At 34.1% G+C, this 27,992-nt stretch overlaps 1 protein-coding gene across 1 annotated transcript; it reads left to right on the top strand.

Moving 5' to 3' along the window:
* Nucleotides 1–11: 11 nt before the first annotated feature.
* LOC105334570 (NT-3 growth factor receptor) lies at nucleotides 12–27,992 on the top strand. Its single transcript, XM_011438087.4, has 13 exons — nucleotides 12–537; nucleotides 10,024–10,098; nucleotides 10,202–10,273; nucleotides 17,410–17,478; nucleotides 17,817–17,977; nucleotides 18,270–18,542; nucleotides 19,122–19,433; nucleotides 20,325–20,461; nucleotides 20,614–20,887; nucleotides 20,984–21,290; nucleotides 22,158–22,395; nucleotides 25,797–25,955; nucleotides 26,172–27,992. The coding sequence occupies exons 1-13, from the start codon at nucleotides 311–313 to the stop codon at nucleotides 26,361–26,363; spliced, it is 2,496 nt and encodes an 831-aa protein (XP_011436389.2). The 5' UTR covers nucleotides 12–310; the 3' UTR covers nucleotides 26,364–27,992.

Genomic DNA, 27,992 nt, shown 5'->3' with positions numbered 1-27,992 from the left:
TCCCACTCATTGGTATACAAGAGGTCTTATTGTGGCGTTGAAATGGGTTAAGTCCATATTCTGATTTTCACAGAAACTGACATGTCGTCAGAGTCCAATCATCGACAGAGGACTGAAACAATGGATATGTTTTTAAAGAAGGAACAGCAACTTTATCATGGAGTACGCTAAACGTTGGAGGACTGCCAGTCTCTTTAAACCAAATCAATCATAGTTATTCAAAAACGCCATCGTTCTACGCTCAATTTTGAATTCAACAGGTGTTTTACGGCCTAGATTGTGCGTTGATTAAAACGGATATATAAGAATTATGAGTTTTGCGCAGAATACTGCAATCCGCCTTGCCTTCGTGCTGTTAATTATAATTACTATGGTCAAAACTGCAAAAATCAACAGAAACTGTACAGCAGATTGCACGTGTGAAATAATTGAGGAGTCTTATTTAAGGAATATCCTCGTAGTGGATTGCGGGAAAAGGGACACCATATCAGAGATTCCCAGACTTGACCCAGATCTTATGGCCAATGTCACCGAACTGTAAGTGTCACTCAGCATATTCAATCAGCTCAGATCTGCAATTATAAGTTAACTTCTCTTATATGAGCCAGAGTTCGTCACATGTACTTTAGAAGCAAGTATTAGTATTTCTTTTCATTATTCTTTTTGGTCTCGGAAAAATACATAATTTAAACTGTATTTTGAATTACAAATACTAAGCTATCAGTAGACTGATATTAAATACACATATGTCACCCCATCATCTGACCCCAGAGAAGAGAATGTAAACATGTGTTTTAAGTGTTGGTAGATTTGGTCACCAGTTATACAATGCTTCATCAGTCATTTCCTTCTTGTTATTTGATTATCGTAACTTAACTGTGGGTGGTCAATATTTGATTCTCTGGAGATCATTCAATACAACCGCAATATGTCAGTATCAACTGGTATTGATATTCTAAAACATATACCAACACCAGAAACCGAGGATAATCCATCTCTTTAAAGATTAATTTCGACTAGGTTTTGAGGGGGCTGAATGGTTGTGTCCATTTGGGACCTTATTTATCTTCATGAGATAAAGAGCTCTATATGAAGATAAAGGTGAAAAAAATATTTAAATTTAAAAACTAAATTATTCAGAATATTTCTGGTATTCTCAATAATAGTACATGGTAAAAAATATCATAGTTAAACTTTGAAAATGATAAATTGGTGACCACCCGGCCTCCTTCAGTGTCACTCTTGAGTTTTGTTCGTTCAAAAGCGATTTTGCTTGGGTACACATATAAAGATTCAATGACTTCAAGCTTAGTTTGATAACTGCATGCAGTTAGTTTTAGTAAATCTTCTTTTGAGTTTCGTTTAAGAGTTACATAGCTTGCACCTGTACTTATTAAATAAATAGTGCTCATAATTTTGAATCTGCCAAAGCAAGTACATTTACTTTGCTCAGTGAAACTGACTTCTGAATTACATATATTATGCACGAATAGTTGGAAAATTCCACAACAAAAGTGTGCAGAATTTTGTCGTTTACACAGATGGCATGCATTTGTAGGCTCAGTTCATTAATGCTTTTTATCAGAGCATAGTTTTTCCCAGATTTGCCTAGCAATGTAATTGGAAACGTTCTTAACACTTCTTATTGTTCTCTTTGTCTCTGCATTTGATTTATATGCATAATTATTTGGGAAAACATGGTCATGTTTGTGTAACATCACGTTCTAAATAGTCATGAAATCTACAGTTAGAGGATTTGAAATTTGGACATCTTGAAATGGGCAGTCTACAGTTGGTTCGGTGCTGCATGAAGCTTTGATCAGTTAGCCACCTTCGTCCAATACATTTGGATGGGCAAGTCTCTTGCAATATCAATATTCAACACATCTGCACACCACAGGAAACTTCCAAATACCACGGGAATCGCAGTATCACCAATTTCAGTCTAAGTGTCGAGAGTCTTTGAAATTGGATTCGGAACGAAGAAGTCTAAAGCAATGAACGTGGATATAGCCCATGGTTATAATGGATAAAATAGAAGTACATAAAACTTCATTCTGTTGTTTGTCTTTAATTCTAAAATGGTCCCATTTTAATCATGTTGCCTTTTAAGCTGACAAGACATACACCCATGTAAAGCTGAAGCAGTTAAACACGGGATGACGCTCTTAGTTGGATTACACAGAGCTGTTGAAGGGATGCTGATTAAGAAACGCATGGCGGCATCTGTTTGTTTTATGAACAACCCGTTGCTCTTGAGGAATATCCAAAACAATTTGGCATGCATTTTTAAATAGCGTGTTAAGAATTCATACACAAGCAATTAAACTAAGCCATCTCACACCTACTTATTTAGTTTATTAGAGCTGCTTATTTCGAGGCTATATCAAGTGCAGCATAGCATATTTTCATCGTCGACACTATTGATTTAAAATATGTATTTATTCATTATTGAGAGAGAGAGAGAGAGAGAGAGAGAGAGAGAGAGAGAGAGAGAGAGAGAGAGAGAGACTGTTTTATCTGTCTTTTAAATAAAATCAGAAATTATGTGTCACTTTAAAAGTCTAAAAATCAAAAGCCTGTTTTTATTATTTTTTAAAATGTTTTTGAGATCGTTTTAATTTGAAAGTACACGAAAATAAAGTTGTGGTATGAAGGTAAAACTATGCTTTATACCATTTGCTTTATTAATTTGCAATCTAAAGCTTAAGATGAAGTTCTTCATTAAAGGATATAAATAACATTTTGTTAACATTGATTATTTTAAGCATTAAAGAGCGTAGACAGTTAACGGTTTTTTTTATATATTGCTTGCTAAAACACAACGCGTTCCGAAACTACTTTGTGTTTTAACGTAAACCTGTTAAGCACGTGGGGATGGGGATGTGATACATGTACATGTCATGATGAAATACTGATCTATAATATTTCCATAGCAATCTGACGGCAAAAACGGCTTGAATATATTGTACCAATCTGTACTCGGGCAACGAGTGTAAAAACAAGTTATATTGACAGTCTCCTTTGAGAATGGGAATGGGGTCTCTAAGAGATCCTATAAAAAGATAATTGAATTTTTTAATAGGAGAATTTATTGTGACTTGCTGGTGTTAACTTTCAGCTAATAACGATTTTAGAATGTCTTTATTGAATTAAGTCTTTTATACTAAGTGTTTTTTACTTATAAAAAAATCTTCCCTAAGATAAAGGATATATATATATATATATATATATATATATATATATATATATATATATATATATATATATATATATATATATATATATTATAAAATTGCGCTAAGTTGATTGAGAAAACGGCAAAGCACTTTAATATAAAACTCCATCAATTATTTTAAAAAGGGCAATGTCCTATTATTTAAAAAATAACAGTTTTTATACTGATTAAGTTCGTATTTAGTTGTACGTCGGAGTTAACATTTCCTCGCAGTGTTAATTTATCTGTTTTATCTCCAATCGTCCATACATTATATGATTTACTGTATGGTATCTAAACATCAAACGATCATTTTCAGGACTCGACTACAACGGAAATTGCTTAATGTTTGGCACGAGTGTTTGATCCTTTAACTGTTTTGTCAATAAGAAAATTTTGCACTAGAGCTTTTTATTCTCTACGGAATATGCACAATTGTGGTTGTCGCAAACATTATAATGATCAAGCTATTGCACTAAAAGGACATCAGCCCTTAAGATAAGAGTAGGTCAATGTATCAACTACACGTATCTTTTAGGTTTCCATGTGTCATTTTTTTTTTTATTAAAAGCTTAATGTATTTATTGAATGAATGGTTTCAATTGCAACTTTTTACGAGTATTATCTAAGTGTAGCTTGCAGTTAATGTACCTGGTTTATATTCTCATCAAATTAAGAAACTTATGAAATAATTCCGTTTGATTTAACTTTCTCTAATGAAGTGTAGAAAATAAAACTCTTTAAAAAACAACTAGTAATGTGTACAAAAATTAGATGGATTACCTAGCAGATTAATTACGTTAATACGATAAAAATTGTTTATTTGTTTATCTACAAACTAAATAGCGCATTTACTTAGAACCTTATTTATATTATTGATTATTAAGAGAGAGAGAGAGAGAGAGAGAGAGAGAGAGAGAGAGAGAGAGAGAGAGAGAGAGTCGATTAGTTGGGAAATGATATTCTTTAACAATCATTGCTATGTTTGAACAATCATTAAAAGCAAATCCGCGGGGTTGAGTTACAAGAAAAAAATGTCAAATCAATTGAATACATTTTGTCTGCATATTCTGAAAGATGCTACTCATGCGTACATGTATGTTCAAAGTTGATGTATTTACTATTACAGGCATGTGTAAATTTAGTTCAAAAGCTTGAAAACCGTGAAATGTGTTTGACCTGATAAACTTGGGTACACGCACACGATCATTAATGGTAAAGTGCAGGGAATGCTTAATTCATCGTAAACAGGTATTTTTTTTAAAATAATCTCCATTAAGGTTACAATACATTAAGTTGCCCTGTCGGCAACCAGACCCTGCAATACAAACATGGATAGTAAAACAAGACAGTATAACAAAATATACGTCTACTATAGACCAGACTTTGAGGCTATGAATTTTGATTTCATTTTCAATATTTATAGTTTTATGCTTTATCTATTATAAAAACCGATAATCTCCCCGAAGATGTGGACATTCCGCGAAATTAGCTGCTATTGTTAAGGAATGTCGGAATGAGGTAACAGGTGTAACTAATTGACGGAAAACTGGAAAATCGCGAGAATGGCCTCGGGGATTGGGTGGTCGAAGAGTTGTTCACCCGGACATCTGTCTGTAGTAAAGTTACTGTCTGTCGTGAATAAGTGCATTCTGTTATAACGGTTTCACAAGTGGCAAGATTATGTAACGCACCACAACGGCCATACAAAATTGGTGACTTCGCTAGATACATTTATTAATGCTTTATCAAATCAATAAACTTGAGTAGAATAAATTGATTGATTACCTATGGACTGAGCAAAATATGTATAAGAAAATTTTATGCTATAAGTTATGACCAAATCTTATGTAAAATCGTTCAAGTATAGAGCAGTTCAAGTTTTTATGTTAAAAAGGTCAGAAAATACAAAGTGCATATTGATACAGTGTATATATTAAAATGTTTGTTGCGACAAAAAGGGCGATCCCCCTCCCTCCGCCTTCTGATGCTACGTGTACATGCCTGAAAATTTCACACACGTGGTGTCAACGATAATATTTGTTACATGTACAGTACCAGTTTTTGGACATTTTTGCTGACAATTACAGCTGTAGCCTTTTTAAATATACATGTAAATGAATTTAATTTTCTATGAATGTATCATGGCGTGTTTAGTCATGTTGTATGTAATATTTATGAAAATAAATCATATCAGATATAGGACATTACATGTAATTTGCGATATGTTTAATAGTGTACACAATCTTAAGCTTGTCTTTTGAAATATATAAATATTTTGCAACCAATCATTTATAAGAGGTAAATCAACCCACATTTGTTTTATTGGCAATTTGTGTTTTCTGGGGACTCACCTAAGTGTTAACAAGGTGACGCGGCGTTAATGCTCGCCTGTAGCAACTAGGTTAAACTTTATTTACGGTAGAGGATATCAGGCACATTAAATTGTGTTCATACAAGACGACGAGACTCCATTTTCTGTATCAAATGGAGACAAGACCTGGTTATATTCGGACAAGAAAAGAACAAAGTGGTTTGTCGCCTAGATTTCTGGATATTTTTAAAGCATCAGAATGATTCAAAATTCGAAGTGACAGCTTATGGAAAATACATGCACTAGTTGATTGAAGTATTTTCAGAAAATTTGGGAACAATTTTTTCATTATTTTTGCATTGCCTATATCATATTTAACACTGGTCTCATCAGACGTGTCGCGTGGAGTGTAATAGTACATCGTATTCTATTAGATGTTGCACGGCCAAGGAAAGGAAGTACATGTATGATCAATTTAACTTTCATTTCAGATTTGTCTATACATTGTGACTTTTATGAACTCTTGTCTCCAAATACAAAATCTGGAGAATTTGAAAAAGTAAATAACTACACAGGAAACCCGATATATAGAATCTCTATCGTCTTCCCCTACATTTTTATTGAAATAGGGAAGAACACGAAAATTATTTACTTTTGAAATGGAAGATAGTGGAAAAATTTTATTGCTTTAATCACCGACAGGAATAACAAAGTCGTGATGTATTGAAAAATTTGATATTTTCCTTATACTAGTATTTCTACCTTTATATGAGTATCATATGAAATAGATGTAAGAAGCAATGTTGAAATAGTTATTAAATCAGAGAGACAAGGAGTTAAGCCCATTTAAAAGATAATCGCCAGTTTATCTTTGTGTAGGTATTTGAAAAGGAAATCCCGCGTAATTTGTACACGCCTTTCGGATTTCAAACCCTTTTTCTAATGGAAAAACAATTATGATCTACTTGACACGCCATGGGTTTGGTAAAGCTAGTAGCCAGAAGGGAGCCGACTTCCTGTTGTGTTGGTTGTCTGTTAGCTGGATTCCAACCGGATGCCGTTCTTAACTCGCTTCGTCGATTACGGAATCCCTCTCGTAATATCGCTCTTTATCAACGAAAAATCAAAGGAACAACAACGGTCGGCACATAGGTTAGATCGGTAGAGAGGATTAACTGAATTATTATTGCATTAGAAAAACATATTATAGATTATTGATGCACGAAGTATTAGTATTCATTGCATGTTGTTTATTTTGAATATACATGCAAGAAGAAATTTTGATAGAAATTAATAAAAAGTAGTTAGGCATTTTGTTGTTGTGCTTTAACAATTTCACAGTTATATTGGTATGAGGTTCTTTTGACCATTACACTCGAAGCCATCTTTAAAAAAAAGTATAATCGGTCAGGGTTGCTCTATGTATTATAATAATAATGTACTAGTGTATATTTCGTGTGTCACACCCGAAAAAAACGTTCTGAATCTTGCAAAGTTCCATCCAATCATGTGATATAAAATAACTTTTTTGTGTCGTTACTTAAGACGGAAATGATTAAAATCTTTAGAATTAAGCACTGCATCGTACACTAATTACAAACATGCCCGATTCTTACAAAGTTTTGTTCACCGCCTTATACGCAGATTTTTTTAAATCGGAAATTGGAAATTTTTGGTCTCGAATAATCTTTTGAAAAAGAGTACCAGAGAGGGAAATGGGAGAGATCTAGAAGAGACGGATCCTTCACTGCTGAAGTTTTATGTTACAGAGTATTACACTTATCATTTGGGACGGCTAGTTTTGACCAAACCCACACCTTTGGGAAAACGTATGGAACCCTCCCCAAAATGAAATTGGTCGCGCCCGAAAAACCGATAACGGGAGAAGAAAGAATATACACGCATTAAAAAAAACTAAGTTGGAGGAGTGTTAGATATCAGCATCATCATCCCAATTTTATCAAAAACTGATTCTCTGTGTAATGTCCGGATCACAAAAATGTTTATTTTTTTTTTCATTAAAACTAATGATAGAAAAGAAAGGGGCAAATCGACACATGCGAGGGCGTAATTGACTTTATTGACAAAAGTATCGCGTATAATGAGCAGCCTCAGAAAGGAAATGTGTAAAAGGAACCAATCCATCGATCAGTGCTGCTTTGATGTAAAGGAGGAATTTTTTTGTTTTGAAAAATGCACGATGATTTGAAAAATAAATAAATGACATGCTATCAGCGCTCCTGCCACTGAAATTTGTGAAACTATAGAAAGCCTTGCCCGTGGTTCTTCACTAGAAATCATTTATAGATTAACCATTTACTATTCACGTCCTGTTAGTCTATGGAATGGGGAAACCCCAATTATTTGATAAAAGTTTTCACTTCGTAATCTTCAATTTAGTCTTTGCGTTTAAGAGAAGAACAGTCCTACATGTATATATAAACCCCTTTAATTAAGCGTTACCGGTTTTGGCGTGAAAAGGATTCATTAAAAATGTCCCAAGTTTGCTCTTCAGTAGAGGGTTGATGTAACCAATTTCGATCTGTTTGGGAAACTACCTTATAAATAATCAGTTGCATCGTAAAAATTAAAGTTTCATTTCGTTAGTTACAAATTGTAGTGTGTGGTTGACATAACAGCTACTCTTAATTATACACAGCGGACCATCAATGTGTTTCAGAGAAATCAACTTGATCGGGTTGTGCGCTCTCTCTCTCGCTCTCTCTCTCTCTCTCTCTCTCTCTCTCTCTCTCTCTCTCTCTCTCTCTCTCTCTCTCTCTCCAAAGGGACTGTGTGCACTGTATTTTGATGAACATTAGTTTACCTGCTTAGCTGAACAAAACTCGAGTTGTTAAATTATTGCCATATGCACACACAACTTTTGCAAGGTGCCTGCTTCAACAACTGCTTCAACAACTTATTTGCAAATTTAGACTTTCCCCCATACTTTAGGACATACATTTTGTATTTACAAAGCAAATGGCTCAGTGGTCATGGGCGTTAGGCCAGTAACCGAAAGGTTGCTGGTTCAAACCCCGCTGTGGTCACTTGATGTTGTGTGTTGTGGAGTTAGACAAGGCACTTTATCTACATTGTCTCAGTCCACCCAGCTGAAATTGGGTACCGGCTTACGCTGGGGGTTAACCTGCGATGGACTTGTGTCCCATCCAGAGGGAGTCAATGACTCTCATCCGCTTAGCACCACGGAAACCGGGGATAAGCATCGACCTTTTGTGCCTTCATGGCACGGAGAAGGATTTAACTTAAACTTTGTATTTATTTCACTTTTCGCAGTGCAATTAAATGTAAGCGGATTTTGAAAGTTTTGTGGAATGCAAACAAGCTATTTTTCTCTCAAATAAAAAACACCTTATAGCACAAATTAGAATTTCTACAAACCATCTCTTATTCGCGATGACTTACCATCCGGTTAACTATGGCTTCACTGGTTCCGGAGGATTAAATTTCGCATTAGTGCAGACTGCTAATGATCTTAAAGATGTTGGAAAATATCCAGGGATTGTATTGTTAGCCGCGAAAAATATTTGTGACGACAAGGTTGCAAAAAAAAAACATCGCAAATTTTTCTTTCGCGCGAATAAATGTTCGTTTACAGAATCGACTGGCAATTTGGATCGCTCTTTGCCTTACATAATGACTGATACACGAAAACCACGAAAGTTTGTTTACTATAATTATGATGCTGTTGTTAAATGAAATGTCGTTTAAATCTCTTCACCAAAAATTGCTCTTGCCTACATGAACATTGCAGTCTGTTGTTAACATGGCAACAAATAATCGTCAGAGTAAGGAAGCAATACATACATTCATGTCGTGAACGCGCACTCAACAACACCGCTCTGTCAACTCATCAGCTTCCTCCAATAACTACCTCATCAATGTTCAACTCAAGTGCCCCTTCCTATTGATGAGCATTTGACTTATTTCGCCAGCTTTCAACATACATACTGTATGCATATGTATATTGCCGACAGGAAAACTGTTAAATGGAGACAGTAAATGTTGGACAGCCAGCAGACTCCATGACCAGACGCTGAACTTTCTCCCATTTATCGAGGCCAGTCCTGTCCTTTTTGTCATTATTTGTGTCGGTATACAGAACTGAACTTATCGTCATATATCTTAAAATGCACTTACAAGTTCTTGGAAACAATCATGCAATTCTTCGAAATAGAAGTAGATATAATTATATATATGACGAATTATATGATAAGAAAAAACTTAACACATGAGTCTTGAATAAGCGTGGTATTAACCCTCCTTATAATAGATATAATTATTCTTATGAAAACACTCTTAATATGATATGTTATATGTTACATTTACTTGACTAACAGGTAATCATATAACGACTGTTTTAGCAATAGTTGATAATGCGTATGCAATTAATTCTATTTGATGCTTTCCTCAACAATCGGGCTTTTTCTTTTAGCCTTTAACATTATTGTAATTATCTTATATCTTTTCTCAGGTCCATCGAGAAACAATCAAACTTTACTCATCTAGACAACACGACCCTTCAGTACTATACAAGTCTGGAAAGATTGTAAGTATACACACAAAAGAAAACATTTTACACTGACGTAATTAGTTTTTGGAATGGATTAGCACAATTATTTACCTTTAATGTTTATATCACTTTTCAACAGACTTATAGAAGACTCAGGACTGACGCGAATCGATCCCAACGCCATCAAACCAAATAAACAGCTCAAAACTCTGTGAGTGAATCCACAATAAATACATGTAATTCACATCATTACAACATTACAGATAAAACATGTAATTTACGTCATTGCATCATGCAAAAACCATGTACTTCACAACATTAAAGAATATACATGACTAATGTAACAAACAATATTACAGAAAATACAATACACAACATCACATCATTACAGAAAAAAATGTAATTCACAACAATACATCATTACAAAAAATTATGTAATTAACGTCATTGCATCATGCAGAAAATGCATGTAATTCACATCATTACAACATTACAGAATATACATGTAACTTACAACATTACATAAAATACATGTAATATATAACATTACATCATTACAGAAAATGCATGTAATTTACATCGTTACAATATTACAGACAATATATGTAATTAACGTCATTCATGATCACTTGTTCTTTCTCTGACGTAAGAAATGGAAGCTTTAATTTTTGAATACGTGAACATGCATTGGTACAAGTATGTTTTGATGAGGTTTGGAAATTTTTTTATAGATAAGTTTATAATTTTAATGAAATTGTTTAGATATTATTCAAAACAATATTTAAAAAAATTAACTAATAGAGTATGCATTAAGATCTGATTCTCGTTATTTCTCTTAAGGGGAGTATTAGACATATATTAAATAGAACCATTCTCCCAACACCAGTGGTGAAGTTATTTAAACAGGAATCTTGACCTTGGCTTTGTCATATTTTTTGCTGGACCTCAGGGCCCAACCTCGCACTTCCTTCTTCAGTTTTATTTGTCAACATGTCAAAATGTCTGTGATGAAAATCATAACGGAAAGGGAAGGACGAGAACATTCCAAGCCAATAAATTGTAAACCACAGGTTTTCGATATTTTTCAAAAACAACCATCTAAAATTCAATATCCGTTCTTTTCTATTTCAAATGATAACCACTGTGACATTATCGGAAAGGAAGGTTTTGAAAATTTGAAAGACGCAATTTCTTTTCTCTGTATGATTTATACAACAATGAGGCAGTAAGTTGATGTTCTTAACGGTTCTATGTGTATTAACATCTAATAATTTTTGGGATATGTGATGCCATGCCCCATGAGGCAATAATTTAGATATAAAGTCTATTCTAATCTACCTGGTATATATATTTGTTCTATATGGTGTTTTAGAGGTGTAAAATCTCTCTCTCTCTCTCTCTCTCTCTCTCTCTCTCTCTCTCTCTCTCTCTCTCTCTCTCTCTCTCTCTCTCTCTCTCTCTCTCTCTCTCTCTCTCTCTGAAAAGATACATAGGAAAGACAGATTATGTAAACTTTTAGACCCCAGGCTAGCCAGACGTTTAGCTGATGTTGCTGCCATAATTTTCTTGTCTATTTCCTTCAAGTCAAGGTAGCTGGAGTGGAGAGTGCGTTGGAGTTTATTAAATTTCAAAGAACGTATTTATTAAATCGTAAAATATCTTCCTTTTGTCCTCTAGAAATTAAAAGTTTGAAAAGGTCAGCTCACCTGCATAAGATTCTACACAAATAACATAGCCTACGGGACAGTGTTTAATTAACACTAATGAACAAATTGATGTCGATTTACAAGTTACAGGCGATATAAAAAACTCACAATTCTATTTTGTAAACAAAGGTTTTGCATGTTTTGTTTACATATATTGGTTTCATTTTAGTGTAAAATTGCAAGCTACATACATATTTGTACTGATAAACATAAACAGTTTATCGTGCTTGTTATTAGAATGTTAGTCAATTTGTATAAAACATTGAACCGTCTTCTTAGAAATTTATAACAAAAACATGTCATTAAAGGAACAAGCTTTAAACATTATAAAGTTAACACTACAATGGAACAAATAGATCATGATAATCATCGGCTTAATTTGTGTTCATCCCCAATAATCGTAAAATTTTGTCGTTGTTAGCTCACCTGAGCTGAAAGCTCAAGTGAGCTTTTCTGATCACCTTTTGTCCGTTGTCCGTCTGTCCGTCCGTCTGTAAACTTTTCACATTTTAAACTTCTCTAAAACCACATCGCCAATTTCAACCAAATTTGGCACAAAGCATCCCTATATAAAGGTGATTATAAATTGCAGGAATGAAAGATGGATCTTTATTTAAAACGGAGAAAACCTCGAAACTGTAGAAAAAGGGGGGTGCATTTTAAAAAATCTTCTTCTCAAGAACCATTGAGTCAAATTCAACGTAATTTTGCAAAAATAATCCTTATGGAAAGGAAAACATCAATTGCAAAAATTATTGGCGAACTCTGTTTCAATTTTGAGTAATTAACGAAAATAAAAATAAAGAGACAATATCTGTCAATCAGTTTATAACTTCGGGTTCGGTATTCCATATCGAAAACGAAAGTTCATTGTGTAAAGCAGACAAGTTTGAATGTTGACGCATGGCAAACGGGTCAAACTGACAAAGATGTATTTGCTTGTTGTGCAACAGTTTACATGCAAATGGATACTTGAAACGTGCTAAATATATTTGTGCCAATTTCATGAATTGAGATTCAATCTTTCGATGCGTTGACTTTTTCACTCATGACCGTGGTTTTACGTTGTTTTGAATTTCGTTTATGCTTTTTAACTTGAGAGGAAATATTGCCTGTATTTTGGGATTTTTATGTATCGAATCAAATATAGACTTCGGTAAATCAGACAGTTAATATTCTACCTGCGCAAAATTAGCATAATCTGATGCATTAACAGCATATCATATTATAAATACTATACATTTTATTGGTAATTCGGAACGATCTCTACGTTATGGTTGATTATAATGATCGTGATTTGTAAAGATGCTCTGAATTTTCAGTCTAAACGGAGATTGTTTTTGCTGCTAGAAATATATAGGTATATGTATATTATGAAAAATAAATTGTGCTCTTTGTTTTAGTGCATGTTTCATCTGTTTTAATTGGTTATAATTTACAATTTTCTCTTTACTATAATCATTTTCAGGTGAGTCAAGTTTCGAATTATGAACAAGATACAGAGCTTTGCTCCCAGAACTGAGGTCATTGTTCATTCCGAATAGGAAATACCAAGTTTAAAAATCTTAAGTTGAATGTAATTAACTCTTGTGAACAAAACATTGACACAAACCAAGCAGAATTGTGAGTTCTGTATCTTGTTTATAATTCTACGATTGACGCTGAAATTTTGATTTATCACTAGAAATGTCTCACTTAATGTTAAATACTTGTACAGAAAAATTAAAAGGATGTTATGCTATAACAACTTTTTATACCTTCTTACACGATGAATATACACCAACTTTGATGGTTTTTCAGACACAATTAAATTAAAACGACCTCTTTAAAACAGTTTAAAACATTACTGGCGTGCGACCAGTTCTCGCCGAGTAACATTTCTCACCAGTACATTGTGACGTCATTTTATCAACACATAAAATTATAGACGAAAAATGACGTCACAATGTATTGGCGAGAAATGGTATTCGGCGAGAACTGGTCGCACGCCAGTACTCTTACGGGGATAAATCTATTATCGCTATTCTTAAGAAAAAAATACAGCGGAAAATCATCTTGATTTGTAGCCATTTTTTAACGTTGATCTTGAATAAAGATGAAAATAAAGTGTGGGCCTTAGTAAAATAGAGCGATATGCCTGTCAATACATTGCAGTCTGAGGCTCATTGAAGGGGGGGGGGGGTAGACCTTATCAGAAATCTTGACAAGCAAAAAAACAAGAAGATTTTGAGTATGGATATGTTTAACTTTGCAAAAAAAAGTGGGGGGGGGGGGGGGGGAACCCCTACCCCTCTACCCAGTTCCGACGCCTATGCATTGATTATACATGTAATTATAGCTCTTTAACATATTACATGACAACATTTTTCATTCAAGTGTATTCATCGATCAAGTGAGTAAGGTTATAACACGTAGCACGAGTTCACGCCTGGTAAACAACAATCGTTTATAATGTGGAAGACCAATTAAATATTTGAATGTTTTTAATTTGAGCACCTTGAGGTACAATTTTCCTCTTTCACATATAGGAATCTTGTTTAATAAAATACAATAACTAGCTACATGTAGTACAATGTAGTTAAAGATGAATATGTACCTATGAGCATATTCTCATATATAATTTGATCGTTTTATAAAGTGAGGGGACAGAACTAAAATAAAGAGAATTGGAAGTTAAGAGTGTACCCCTACCAAAATTTTGTTTTCTATCTTGCATAGAATATTATATTGATAAAAATTGTATTTCATAAGGGTATAATGTCATAGATTAAGTGTAGGAAAATAAGTGTAAAATTTGAATACAGTTTATTTTATGGTATTTTTTTTTCTACCGAGGGGCCATATAGCACAATATCCTTTGAATATGAAGCCATTGTTGCTCAGGTGAGCGATGTGGCCCCATGGGCCTCTTGTTTAATATTCCTATTTAAGGTATTTTGTAAAGTTACCATTCGCGTACGTGCATGCAAACAATCATAAAAACACTCAAACCCCTAGGAAATTTCTCTCTTTAAGTTTGTATGCATACCAAAGTTTCATTCTTATTTTTTTTTAAATAACCAATCTTGTAAAAGACCACACAAAAACAGTTGGAAGATATTGAAGCACACGTCGATAATTTAGAGTTTTAAGCTGTTAGTCATAAGGATTCTGCATCCCACGGTGACGAAACCAGTCTAATTAAGTTCCATTATCTGAAAAATCAAACAGATTAAAGGTTTATAAATCTGCAAACTAGAAAAAAAAAATAACCTCTATCTAATAATGTCTGAGAAGATCATATTTCATTCCACATCGAAATGTCAACGCTGGAATGTAGGGACTGTTTATTCCTTTCATTACATCCAACCTCGCTGAAAGATGGTCTTAAATTCATATAACAAAATTGGGTTTTTTGTCAGTCTATGACATGAAAAATGATAACAATAAAAAAATATTCAAGTCAGCTTGCACTTTTAGCCATGAGGATTTTTAAAATAGAGATAATAGTTAGAGTACAAATCAAACGAATATTTGTTCTTTGGATATTTAAAGATATATTTATTAAAGGTACACGTCCTCTAGCAAATTGACGCATTTCAAAATTAGTTTAAAATGGATATGATTTCTTCATGTACATATATATTTAAAATAGGGTATCAACTTTGCAATTCATTCCCCCATTAAGGTACATGACTGTACATATACAGACCCTGAAACGTTCTACTACACCACACGCTCGCTGCACGCTCGGTACATGCTCGCTAAACGGTTCACACGAAACGCTGAACGGTTTACACGATACGCTGCACGCTTTGCCCGAAACGCTAAACGATTTACACGAAACGCTGAACCGTTTACACGAAACGATTTGCTTGCTTTTCACACGCTTTGGACACGCTTTATCCTGATCGATTTTAGTTTCCTCTCAGATTTTTCCCCTGACTCAATTAGTTAGAATTAATTATAAGAAAACACGAAATAATAGAAATACTGATATTAGAAACATAAATGCATATGAATATTAAATTGATTGATTAAATGAAATTGATACTAATATTCACAGCAAAAAAACCCAACAACATTTATTCACAGAATTAACCAAAAATAATACTAAATACATGTATATATTTTGCTCAAAAGAAATATCCATGATTCCTATTAATGCCGTAAATAATTAAAAAAAAATCCAGGAAAAGTTATCGGACATGCTCGTACAGAGTATCGAGCATCGCTACAGCGGGTTATGCATTTTTATGTCACCTGAGTAAACTCGGGTGACCTATTGCTATCCGTTTAAAAACTACAAGGCTGATTGTTACCATTTTTGGTGTGAGGCATCTCTATGGTAAGAGGAATCTAAATTGTGAAATTCATGGCTCTACCACCCCCGGGGCGCCACAAGTGAGGCCAAATATGCCCAAACAAGCTAAATTTTCAAAAATCTTCTTCTCTACTCCCACACATGTGAGGAAAAAACTGGTTGCACAGTTATAATGTCCATGAGGCCCTCTACCAGAATTGTGAAATTCATGGCCCCTGGGTCAGGGGTTCTGGCTCTAGGGTGGGGACAATATGGCCATATAGTAAAAATGTATTAAATCTTAGAAAATCTTCTTCTCTACTCCGATGTATATTTGTTAAAAACTGAATACATGGTTATGATGTCCACTAACTCCTCTACCTAAATTGCGAAATTCATGGCCCCTGGGTCAGGGGTTCAGGACAGGGGGGGGGGGGGCAATATGGCAATATAGTGTTAATGCATATAATGTTTAACATTTTTCTTCTCTCTTCTCACACACATCTATATGAAAAACTGACTTATAATTATGTTTACCAGGAAGTCCTCTACTGAAATTTTAAATTTCATGTCCCCTCAAGTATGGGGTTTGACTCTAGGGCAGGGCCAAATGGATGTATAGGTGTTAATGCATATATAATGTTTAAAAATTATCTTCTTTACTCCCACAAACCTGAAAGGAAAACTGAATTCATGATTTTGTAGACCAGATCTTTAAGTTTTTCGCCAAAATTATAGGTTTCATAGTTCTTTTTGAAAGAATTTAGGCAGGGAGGTGGTCGTCATTACAAATTTATAATTTTTCATTTCAAGAATGAAACCTAATAAAATGCATATATGAGACTCCTCGACAAGTTTGTGTTTGTGTTATATGCTACTCAGGTGAACGTTAAGGCCTCTTGTTCTGTGATACTAACCATCCTTGTAGCACCAAAGAAAGCATTGCATCTTTCTTTTAAAATCGTTTAACTATAAACAGTGATATACAGTACGTAAATTATTTTTCTTCTTGACTACAAGGTTAAACATTAGGAACAGCCGATTGTACATATATGTGAAGGTTGCCAAGGCAACAGTTAATGTAGTTTCCTGATAGTCTGAGTTCAGTCCATCCAAGTCCGTCGAGTTTTAAAAAATATATAGAGTTTCAATCGATAAAGAAATAATCCGAGCAAAGTCAACATGAAATGAAGAAAAAACAAAAAAACAAAAAACAACCCCAACAACCAGCAATGAACGATGAGATTTGTTTTTATAGTTTGGTTTTATATTTACTTCACTGCGTCCATAGGTTGTATAAGTTTATATTTGATATGTTAACCTTTTTGTTTATATGTGATATGTTAACTTTTTTTTTAGGTTTCTGAGACGCAACAAGTTATCTAATGTCTCCTGGCGAATCATTGAAGGATTGCCCATCCTCAAACTGTAGGACATACCTCTTACATACATTGTACATGGCAAAATACCAATTCATTTACTGTGGTTTCATCATAACAAAAAAGTTCATTGATGTTCAATATTAAATAACACATTGTATTGATAGGATCACTGGCCACGATGTTACGTATACTTGGAACTGTCATTTTCAATAAATCCACAATAATTGATACCTGATATTATTAAAGAAACCACAGTATTATTCATATCAAATTTTATTTTACTATAAATATTAATTTTATATTAATGTCAATGAAATCTAATATGTATTTTGAATCTCATTAATTGTGATATAAGTTGTTCTCATTCGTAGCCATCTGCTTCAGGTATTTAAACGACAATCCATTGCCGTGCAACTGTTCCTCTAGGTGGATCCAGGAAATTCAGAGGAACCAGAATCACCTGTTAGGCTCAGCTGAAGACTTGAAGTGTCTGGAAAGCAACGGGGAGCTACGCACTCTCAGGACCGCTAATCTTAGGGGCTGTGGTGAGTTTATTCAAAGTTAATGGGTTGTGGTGAGTTTATTCAAAGTAAATGAACGGCCAGTTCCAAAAACATTACATTTTTCCATCTTATGATGAGATCATAATTAAAAAAAGATAAATCATATGATGATAATCTAACATCAAATGTCTTGGAGGTTTAGGTTTAAATAAAATCTAACGTGTCAACAACAATTAGCATTGAGAGATTTTTATGTATTATGAATAAGTAAAGTTATATACAAGTGATCGTTATAATGTATAGAAACGTTGAATGTTTGACATTTGATTTTCAGTCTTGCCGTCAGTTGACATTGAACCGAAAAAACCCATCATTAATGAGAGTAGTCAATTAGTCATCACCTGTAAGGGGAGAGGCGAGCCTATGCCCACGGTTTCATGGGATACACAGCATCTGACGTCACCATTCAACGTCACGTCACGTGACGGGGGTAGCACGGAAGATTTGATCATCCTGAGCGCCAACGGCAGCGACTCCGGGTGGCTGACCTGCAGTGCACGAAGTGTGGCCGGGAAAACCTCGAATAGCATGCTGTTGGGGGTGAATTGTAAGTCCGATGTTGCATTTCAAGTTTCTGTTTATTTTTATGCAGGATGTAACTGTTCCTCATTCAGAGCAAACTGGGAGAGAAAATACTTGTATTATGATATTATGTAGCATAAATTTTGTGTAGTATGCCAATACGACCGAAAGCATTTGTTTTCCATAACAATTCAAAATTCTGAAAAAATACGATCGAAAATAAATCATTTGCAATACAAAAAGCACGTAGGAATAAACTTTAAAGGTTTGAAATATTGTATTCAAAACACAACAAAATATCAACCTCGGACTCGGTCGATATACTCTCATAAGGTCTATAAAACATGTATTGAACTGATCAAAAGGCTGTAATTGCATAATATCGTGCTACACTGTTCAACCTCTAGTTATTTGCACCTTTCTCTTTTAACACGTTCTTTATTCGAGGGTTCAGAAGGATGCCGCACCGAACTCTACTTTAAAGGTTATTTTACATACCAGTACATATATTTCTGTAAAATTATTTTTTATGGATTACAAGGAGGGTGGGTGACTTTCCGTTGTGTACATGTGTATGTCATGTTTTGTTTTTCTTAATTTACAGCTGCCCCTAAGATTCTCGTTTTGAAGCCTCCTCAGCTGAGGTTTCACTACTGCATTCAGTTTGAGGTAGCCGGGTATCCTATCCCAAAGTTATCATGGTTACACAACGGACAGACACTGATGAAAAAATCTACAGTGTACACCTATTACTCGGAACAGCCAAATCTGATATATAAAACAACGGGCTGTCTAATATTTGAGATGAAAAACGCCAAAAACAATGGAATATACACTTTAATTGCCAAAAATGACTTTGGATCGGATGATAAGACGGTGAAAGCAGATTTCATGGTCGGTTCAGCTGCTGTAAGCGGTGAGTAAGTTATAGGTCATTCTGATTGTGAGCTCCTTAATGTTTGAGTCAACTATTCAACTGCCTGACGTAATACCATAAAATTACTACTGACAAACTGACACAGTCATTATTATGGGTATTTGTCATAACTATACATACTCGCTCTGTGATCGTATTTGTTTTGGCTGTTCATAAATACCATACCTGCGTAACAGTTCATTTACGTACGGGGTTAGTACAAGTAAGAACTGATTTATGTACTATACTTATTTCGAGCAATGAGAGTTCAACTTTATGTGTGTCGAAAATTTCAATTTAAAATTTATACTTTCATTTGCGAAAATATCCTGAGTAATGCAAGAAAATTAAATCCCTCGAATTAATCCTGTCAATAATTCAGAACATGTTATAATTAAAGTGTCTTTAGTACATTAAGGGGACTGGGTGCATGGTCAACAAACCATCAGATTTACATTGAGGTTTAAAAAAGGATGCGTTAGGCTATGAACTGTTATTTGGTAAAGAACATATCCTTTTATATTAGCTTTATAATTGGAATATTTGCTTTATCTTTATAGGATTTAAAGCTCTTTTTCTTGATATTTATGTAGTCTAAAAATGGCTACGACCGTCAAATCTTGTTAGAAACTAAAGACCCAATGAAGGGAAACACAGAGAGAGAGAGAGAGAGAGAGAGAGAGAGAGAGAGAGAGAGAGAGAGAGAGAGAGAGAGAGAGAGAGAATTCTTTGAACTTGTCCAGAGCATACAGTGTCCATAAGTCATTTCAAATTTCGTCATACCAGTAGCCATGATCTGCATGTGAATAAGCCTGGTAAAAGTTGGAAACATGTTCATACCCAAAAACATGTATCATAATCACGGATAAGTCACGTGTAATATTCTCACAGGGCCTGCACAGGGATCGTTCCTAAAACCCAAACTCCCGGGGAGAAGGAATATGAATCCAATTCTACCTTTCCAGAAGAATATTAAGGAACAAGAACCCCCTGCCACTACTTCGGTAAAAAAAGAGGAATCGTCGGCCGTAAGTTAAAGCGTAGATCTACACAATCTTACTCAATCGTATTACTTACGATAGATAATACAGAAGAAGCATATTAATCTTTTGTTGGTGCAGCAATATACATAGAAACAAAGATTTATGACAATAATAACATCATTTAATTCAAATTTCAGGTGTACGTCGCCATTGGAATCTCAGTTTTTGTTTTCGTGGCCGTTTTATTTGTGATTGTTTCCTTAGTCGTTCGCCATTATCGTCAGAAAATTACACGTCACACTCATCACGTGACATTTGCCTCCAATAGTTCGCAGCGTCCTTTGCTCAACTCGGACAACCATATGCCACAAAAAACACAACCACACCAAATGACCGTGATGCCGCTTACGTCCTTGAAAATAGTAGAAAATCCGGCATATCAAACAAAGAATCCTAGTTGTGGAAGTTTCTGTAAGTTTCTTAATTTCTAAAAAGCTGAAATAGCACACACACACAAAAAAACATTAACAAATTTCATTATAATAATATGACTTCCACCTTTTTCAGCAATTTCATACATCAAACGAGAATCAATTGAGTTTTTGCGAGAGTTGGGAGAGGGCGCTTTCGGACGTGTGTTCCTTGGGGCCTGTAGAGACCTGACATCACCTGGTGAGGTTACCATGGTAGCCATAAAGACTTTGAAGGAAGCGGCCATGGACGACGCGAAAGTTAACTTTGACAGAGAGGCCGAGCTGTTGGCTACTCTGTTACACGACAACATTGTCATGTTCTATGGCGTCTGTATTGACAGCGATACCTCTATGATGGTATTTGAGTACATGGAAAATGGTGATCTGAATAATTATCTTAGGTACGTGAAATCACGGAAAAAATGTAAGTTGGCATACCAATAATAGTATTTTTACACAATAAAACGCCTTCTTTTGTGATTCATGCGGAATATGAAGGTTGCAACATTGCAACGCGGGTTATGTTAATTTTTTCTGCAATGATCACTTCCTTTATAATCATGAATCAACAAAGAAAGCATTTTATTGTATATATAAATTTTACATCTTTCCTTTAACAAATAAATGAATTGATTATAAAAAGTAAGTAAAATTCACTAAATTACTGTTAATGTACACCAGTAGATCGCTGTAGGTGTCGACCAATCGATAAATGGGGCGTGTAGATTTCAGTCTGGCTGTTTCCATAGAACTTTGAATTAACTACAAGTTTCCGTAAGAAATAGAGGGAGTCATGCTCGATAGATGTAAATATAATGATATGACACGTAAATAGGAACTACTCGTACAGGTTATTGTACCAGTATTAATGCCGATATATTTTACTGTGGCAATCTGCATCGTCCAAATTTTTGTAACTAAAAATACATTTGCTTAATTTAAGTAGCAAATATATAGCACGAAATTCAAAATCGCCGCTCCTTCCGTCCCTTTCTTAATCGCTAAAATTTTACAAAATATGATATAACTATTAGCTGGTAAAATGAGCGGTTTTATTGCTTTTAGACCCCTTACTTCCGCATCGATACATGTTCAGAGCTTTTTAAGTGCACACAGTTGCTGCAAACTCACCTTGTAAAATATTTTTAGGCACATTTATTGAAACAAATTATCCAAAATAATGCGAAAATCATGTTTAAGCTGCTTAAAATGTCATGTTAGATTAACCGTTCTGCCTTTTTAACGCATACTTGGCCGATTTGTTTTAGATGTCATGGGCCCGACGCCAAATTCCTCAGCAAAAGTGCAGTACTCGTGAAGCCGCTGTCCAAAATCGAACTGCTTCACATCTCTAATCAGATCGCAAACGGAATGGAATACCTGGCATCCCAGCATTTTGTACACAGAGACTTGGCGACCAGAAACTGTCTGGTCGGCGACAAAATGATAGTCAAAATCGGCGACTTTGGCATGTCACGTGACGTATACAGTACAGACTACTACAGGGTAAGTCAAATATAGATCAATGAAATATGTAAAACAAACTCAGCGTAGTGAAAAAATTAAACACCTACGCATCACTTTAAGCAATTGCCGGATAATATAATGATGCTATTAGCAAGGCGCCTTTTTTGCACCCTTCTAAGTTGTCAAAAGTATTTTAATTTATTTGTTATAGTTTTTAATAAAATAGTGAGCATATAATTCAGTGAAAAGTAGAGACCGCACATATTGAAATATCGAATTAAACAAGCACTGACGTTAAACCTTTTTTCAAAAAATAAAGTTGTTCGCTGGTGTGGAAATTCGAATCCATGACTAAATTGAAGTCCAAAAAAAAAAAATGCAATGAATTTAATCTCGATTTGTCTGGTATAGATTTTATATATAGTAATATTTTCTGAGCGGTTGAATATTCCACTATTTGTCAGACACGCTTTTCAGAAATGACTTCTCATTCCCGTAAACTGAACCCCTCTTCCATGTTCTGACCGGCTCTTGAGATAAATGTTCTAAACAACAATATAAGAGCCTTGGCAGTATAAATGACATAATCTTGTGGATGAGAGAATGAAAGTCATGCCAGTGTCTGAGTGTAAAGTTAATGTGTGCTGCTAACGCCAATCCGGGCATGTCATTTCTTCCGGCGACGAGACCCAAAGAATAAAATAATTGACAGATTGAATGACAGCGCAAAAATTTGTGTGTGTAGGCTCTGGTAGTCTTTTGAGTTATTACAGAAACAATATTGGAATCAGTATATTTTAGGATGCCGCAGGGTGGCCTGGAGGCAGTCCTCATGCAATACGCATAGAATTGTTAAAAACCGTTAAATGTCACCAGTATATGTATACCTTTGATTTGGATGTTATGGATTGGTGTTGTTTCCAGAAGTGCACCCGAATACACCAGGAAAGAAATCAAAAAGTGGTTCCAGTCCTGTTTACGAAATACCAAACCCATATTTGTCTAATTAGATAATAAATGACAACTTCTTTAACATTGTAATATTAGCAGGAAATAGTCGACGACAGACAATACAAACAATTATTTGGTTAATCTGATTTTCACCCGTCCACCGTGATATACTGGTCTTTTATCATTTCGATTGAGATGAGATCCAATGGCATATATTTACATTCAATGTATATTTCCCCTTGAATTATTAAATGAAACTTTCAATCTTTCATAACCAATTTGATATGTAATTTTGAAAAACAGTCATTAATATTTATACATGTATATATATTTTCCTTAATAAAAAAAAAATTTCCACAAAGTTTCTGGCACTATATTTTTTGTCACAGAAGGTAAATAAATAACATGTTAATATGGCTGTTCCATGTATGTTTCATATCCCTGACAAAGAGCATAAATAATGGCTTTATAGCGGAGATACACAATATTTCATACAAATAGAGATCAGTATGAAAATATAAATATAAGCATTGAATGCTCATTTTAGGATGTCGTCGGTCCTATGACACACCAACAGGGATGGGGTAATGGTAATTCGTAATGGTAATTGAGTGTAATTAATTACAAATTTTGATGTAATTGAAAGTAATGTGTAATTGGCCAAATTTTCAATTACATGTAATGGTAATTTAATTAATTACTTTCCAAAAAGGCATGTTATTGCAATTACTTTTCAATTACATTCAATTTCACACTGATGTACATACAAATATCAAGTTGTCCACTACCCATTGTTTCCCCACACTATCAATGGTACAAGGTCAAGTTATGAAGAGTAGTTAAAAAGCATTGAACTATTATTATATATATCATACTAAATAGTTTTTAAAATGGTTTTTTTAGTGATTCAATATTTAATGATAAGTTTCCCAAATTTAATTAAGTACATGTATTTGATGATTGATTTGATCCCATTTCGCTTAAAAAAAAAATTATTTTCCTTTTTATTAGAATAATGAGTGTGTCAATTGTCATTGATCAATTATCATTGAGTTAGTTTAAACATCACTGTTTAATCAATAAAACAAAATCAGAGTTATCAAAATTATATAAACTGTCAAGTCATGCTTTGTAATTGATAGCCTTAAATACACAGAGCTAAAACGCGTGGCTTCAAATGGATGTTAAGTTTTGGGTGCCTAACATGTCCACAGGGTATGTTCCCTTATTGCTAACAATTTGCAAATGAGGTAGAGAACAACAGGTGTGAATTGTGTTTTGATTACAATTATAGTCTGCCCTCGACCTGAGATTAACCTAGCTGTACTTTGGCATTGTATTTACAAAGAAAAAAAAATAGTGTTTAAAAATGCAAAAGAGAAAGTTTTCATATAATAGTTTTGCATGCAGGAAATATTTTAGTTAACATGATAGGTGTAGGTTAGGGGATATGACTTTTAAATGTTTATTGAATATCAAGGTGGTATGGGACACCTCCATATTGTGACTACCAGTACCTGCGTATTGAACTAAACAATTAAACCAAATTTATATTTTGTTACTTGTAACTTATCAGAGTAGTTAGCAAATTCTCAAACAGTGAAATTTTTTTGATTATAAGGAAATTTTATTCATATTAAAGGCATACCTTCTGAAATGTTTATGTGTTGTAGATATATCATGGTTTCAGTAAATTTTGATGAAAATGTAATTTGTAATTTAATTAATTACTTCTGCAAAGTAATTGTAATTTAATTAATTACATTGAAAACTCTTGTAATGGTAATGGTAATTTAATTGAAGAATTTAAGCAAGTAATTGTAATTTAATTAATTACTTTCCATTGTAATTGACCCCATCCCTGCACACCAAGCGGTGCAGACAAATTATCATACCGCGCTAACGAGCGGTATTCAATTTGTGTGCACCGTTTTGTGTGTCTTAGGACCGACGACATTCAAAAGTAAGCATTCAATGCTTAAGTTAATTAATTTCAATATCGATCAGAAAGCCTCTAAAGCGCCGCTTTTCAAGACCACCCTAACTTCACTCTTCTTATGACTTTAAAATGATTACGTGAGAACTGTGTTTATTTTATAGATTTTTGAACAGCATCCTTTTATCAGTAAACCACAACCCGTGCTAAAACTTGAAAAAAAAATTAATTGCGCGCCAGTGTAACAGAAAACGTTAACGTAAAGATTATTAACTGAGGTATAATATTTTTAATCTCAAATTGATTAAAAAAGCAAAACCTTACGACATGACATTCTTCTCATTTAATCAAATTCAGATATTTTGCAGAGCCCTAGGTTTTTGGGCCTGGCTGATGTGGTTATTTTAGATTAAAAAATAAGTATATGTACTTGTATATGAAATGAACATACTTTCAGCGTTAATGCCAATTATACCAATTATTATTCATCTTTTCAAAATTTGAACGATGATTAAAAATGAATATAATACTTCATAATGTGATTGATCTACAGGTTGGCGGATCCACAATGCTCCCTGTGAGGTGGATGCCCCCCGAGTCCTTGTTATACCGAACTTTCACCGTGGAGTCGGATGTCTGGAGTTTTGGTGTGGTATTATGGGAAATATTTACATACGGGAGACAACCTTGGTATGAGTTGTCAAATCATGAGGTTTGTAAAAATTTTATTGTCGACTTCGTCAACTATTTAAAGCCTTCGTGTAAAACCATTATTACCATTTGCCGATCTTATCGTTTATATCAAACTTTTCATTTAGACTGGAATTTCGAAAGCGTAAAGATTATATTTACAATCGCATCCCACTGAATTTATTTGATTATTCTTTTATCATTACTTTGCTTTTCATTCTTTTTCTAACCACGACAGGTGATACATTATGTTACAAATGGAAGCACGCTACAGCCTCCCGGAACTGACGTATGTCCAGAGGAAGTGGCGAAGTTAATGGCCGCATGTTGGAAACGGCAGCCTCACGACCGTTTATCTATAAAGGAACTCCACTACAAACTTGATAGGATATGTATGTCACAACCAACCTATCTGGATCTGATTGCATGAAACTGGCGTCAGCCTATTCTAAGCTTTAGTCACTTTTCCCGTATGTGGCAAAGATGCATCACTTCCGGTGTGTTCGATCAGTTGTTCATAGCTTCCGACTATTATAGGCTTACTATCTGATGAAAAAATTCCTCGCCAATTACATGGTGGGAAAGGGTAATCAATATGATTTGATCCATATTTCACAGGAATATAACGAAAGCTTTGCTCTGGGTGAAGGCAAATTAAGAAATGCATGGTGAGCTTGATGTGTATAAGACGGAATTTGGAATCACCAGTAAAGGGTTGTTCTGAAAACGGGTCATATAATTGTGTTAACACGTGAGACTTCTACACATCATGTATTTTGTTAAACACATTATGTTTCCTGCTGCTGTTATATTTTATATTTTTAGAAAGGTTGTCATTGCAATATACATGCTATTGTTTCGTAGTTCTTAGACTGATTTAAGAACTGCGACTCCTTAGGTCAAACTGATTAATATTTTAGAGCGGAAACTGCAGAAGAAGGAAAACCAATCCAACAAATGCTGTTTAACGGTTTGTGCTTAAGAAATCTAATTTAATACAAAATATAAACATTAAGTATTCTCCAATGTAATTTTGGACATAATAAGGTATCGACACCTATACATGTGGATGATTAATATTATATCTTTTGTATAGTAGATGTATGGAAGTTTCATCAAACCATTTAATAGAATCATTTATATATGTTTTTCACTCTTCAGTAGTTAAAATACACAAAGAAGGTACTGAGCAATGAAATACCTGTTCATGACAATACTATTTTTATTACAAAATAATGATAGATCTGAAGCTAGACTTTGTTAACTAAATCTCAACTTTGTTGTTATATTATTACAAATCATTATAAAAACTTCTTATAAACTTTGTTAACTAAAACTCAACGTTATTGTTGTATTATTACAAATCATTATAAAAACCAAATTAGACATCGGCACATAAATCCATCACAGAAAAACGACGCACGGAAAGAACTAATAAAAACAGTTCCGGGACCTTGGGCGATGGATTATCGGTGACAATGCAAACACTTGTTTCCATGAGCCGACAGTCATGATTTACACTGCAGTCATTTTTTTTTACCTCTTTATGATCATCAAACTTAATTTTTCTCCCCATTGTTGAGATGTATATAGAGTATATTAGACTGAGGTAAACGGTCACCTTTTTGTGAGTAACTGTTTGAGATTACTTTGTTGACAATTTGATGTCCAGTTTTATTTAACATTCCAACTGTATAAAATCGATTCAAGGAATACTGTACATAGATATAGAGGTATTTGCATAGATTTATTATTCACCTACGACAATGAAACATTACTTAAGGATAGCTTGGTTTGACAATTAAATGTTGTTTTATTTTTATTTTGGCACACCTCTTCTTTAATTTAGACATCATACGATCGATTCATGTAATATTTAACACATATTTTGTTTTGCATGATTTATTACTATGATACACACAGTTCAATATAAAAACTCGCTTTAAGAGGACTGGATTGTCGTGACATTTTTAGCGTTTATTGATCTCCAAACAGAAGAGCTCTGTAGGAAGATTAAAGTACATGTATTTATAAGAAAATGATCAAATTCTAATGCTAA

Source organism: Magallana gigas, chromosome 6 (assembly GCF_963853765.1).
Source record: "Magallana gigas chromosome 6, xbMagGiga1.1, whole genome shotgun sequence".
Taxonomy (NCBI): Eukaryota; Metazoa; Mollusca; class Bivalvia; order Ostreida; family Ostreidae; genus Magallana; species Magallana gigas.
Note: the sequence above shows the minus strand (reverse complement) of the source record. Positions and strands in the feature narration are given on the sequence as shown.

What these genes read in the sequence shown, in the direction of transcription:
- LOC105334570 (XM_011438087.4), top strand. Translation starts at nt 311, where the DNA reads ATGAGTTTTGCGCAGAATACTGCAATCCGCCTTGCCTTCGTGCTGTTA. An exon ending in CATGCTGTTGGGGGTGAATT is followed by an intron (nt 18,543 to 19,121) that starts GTAAGTCCGATG and finishes CTTAATTTACAG; the next exon opens with CTGCCCCTAAGATTCTCGTT. An exon ending in ACAGTACAGACTACTACAGG is followed by an intron (nt 22,396 to 25,796) that starts GTAAGTCAAATA and finishes ATTGATCTACAG; the next exon opens with GTTGGCGGATCCACAATGCT.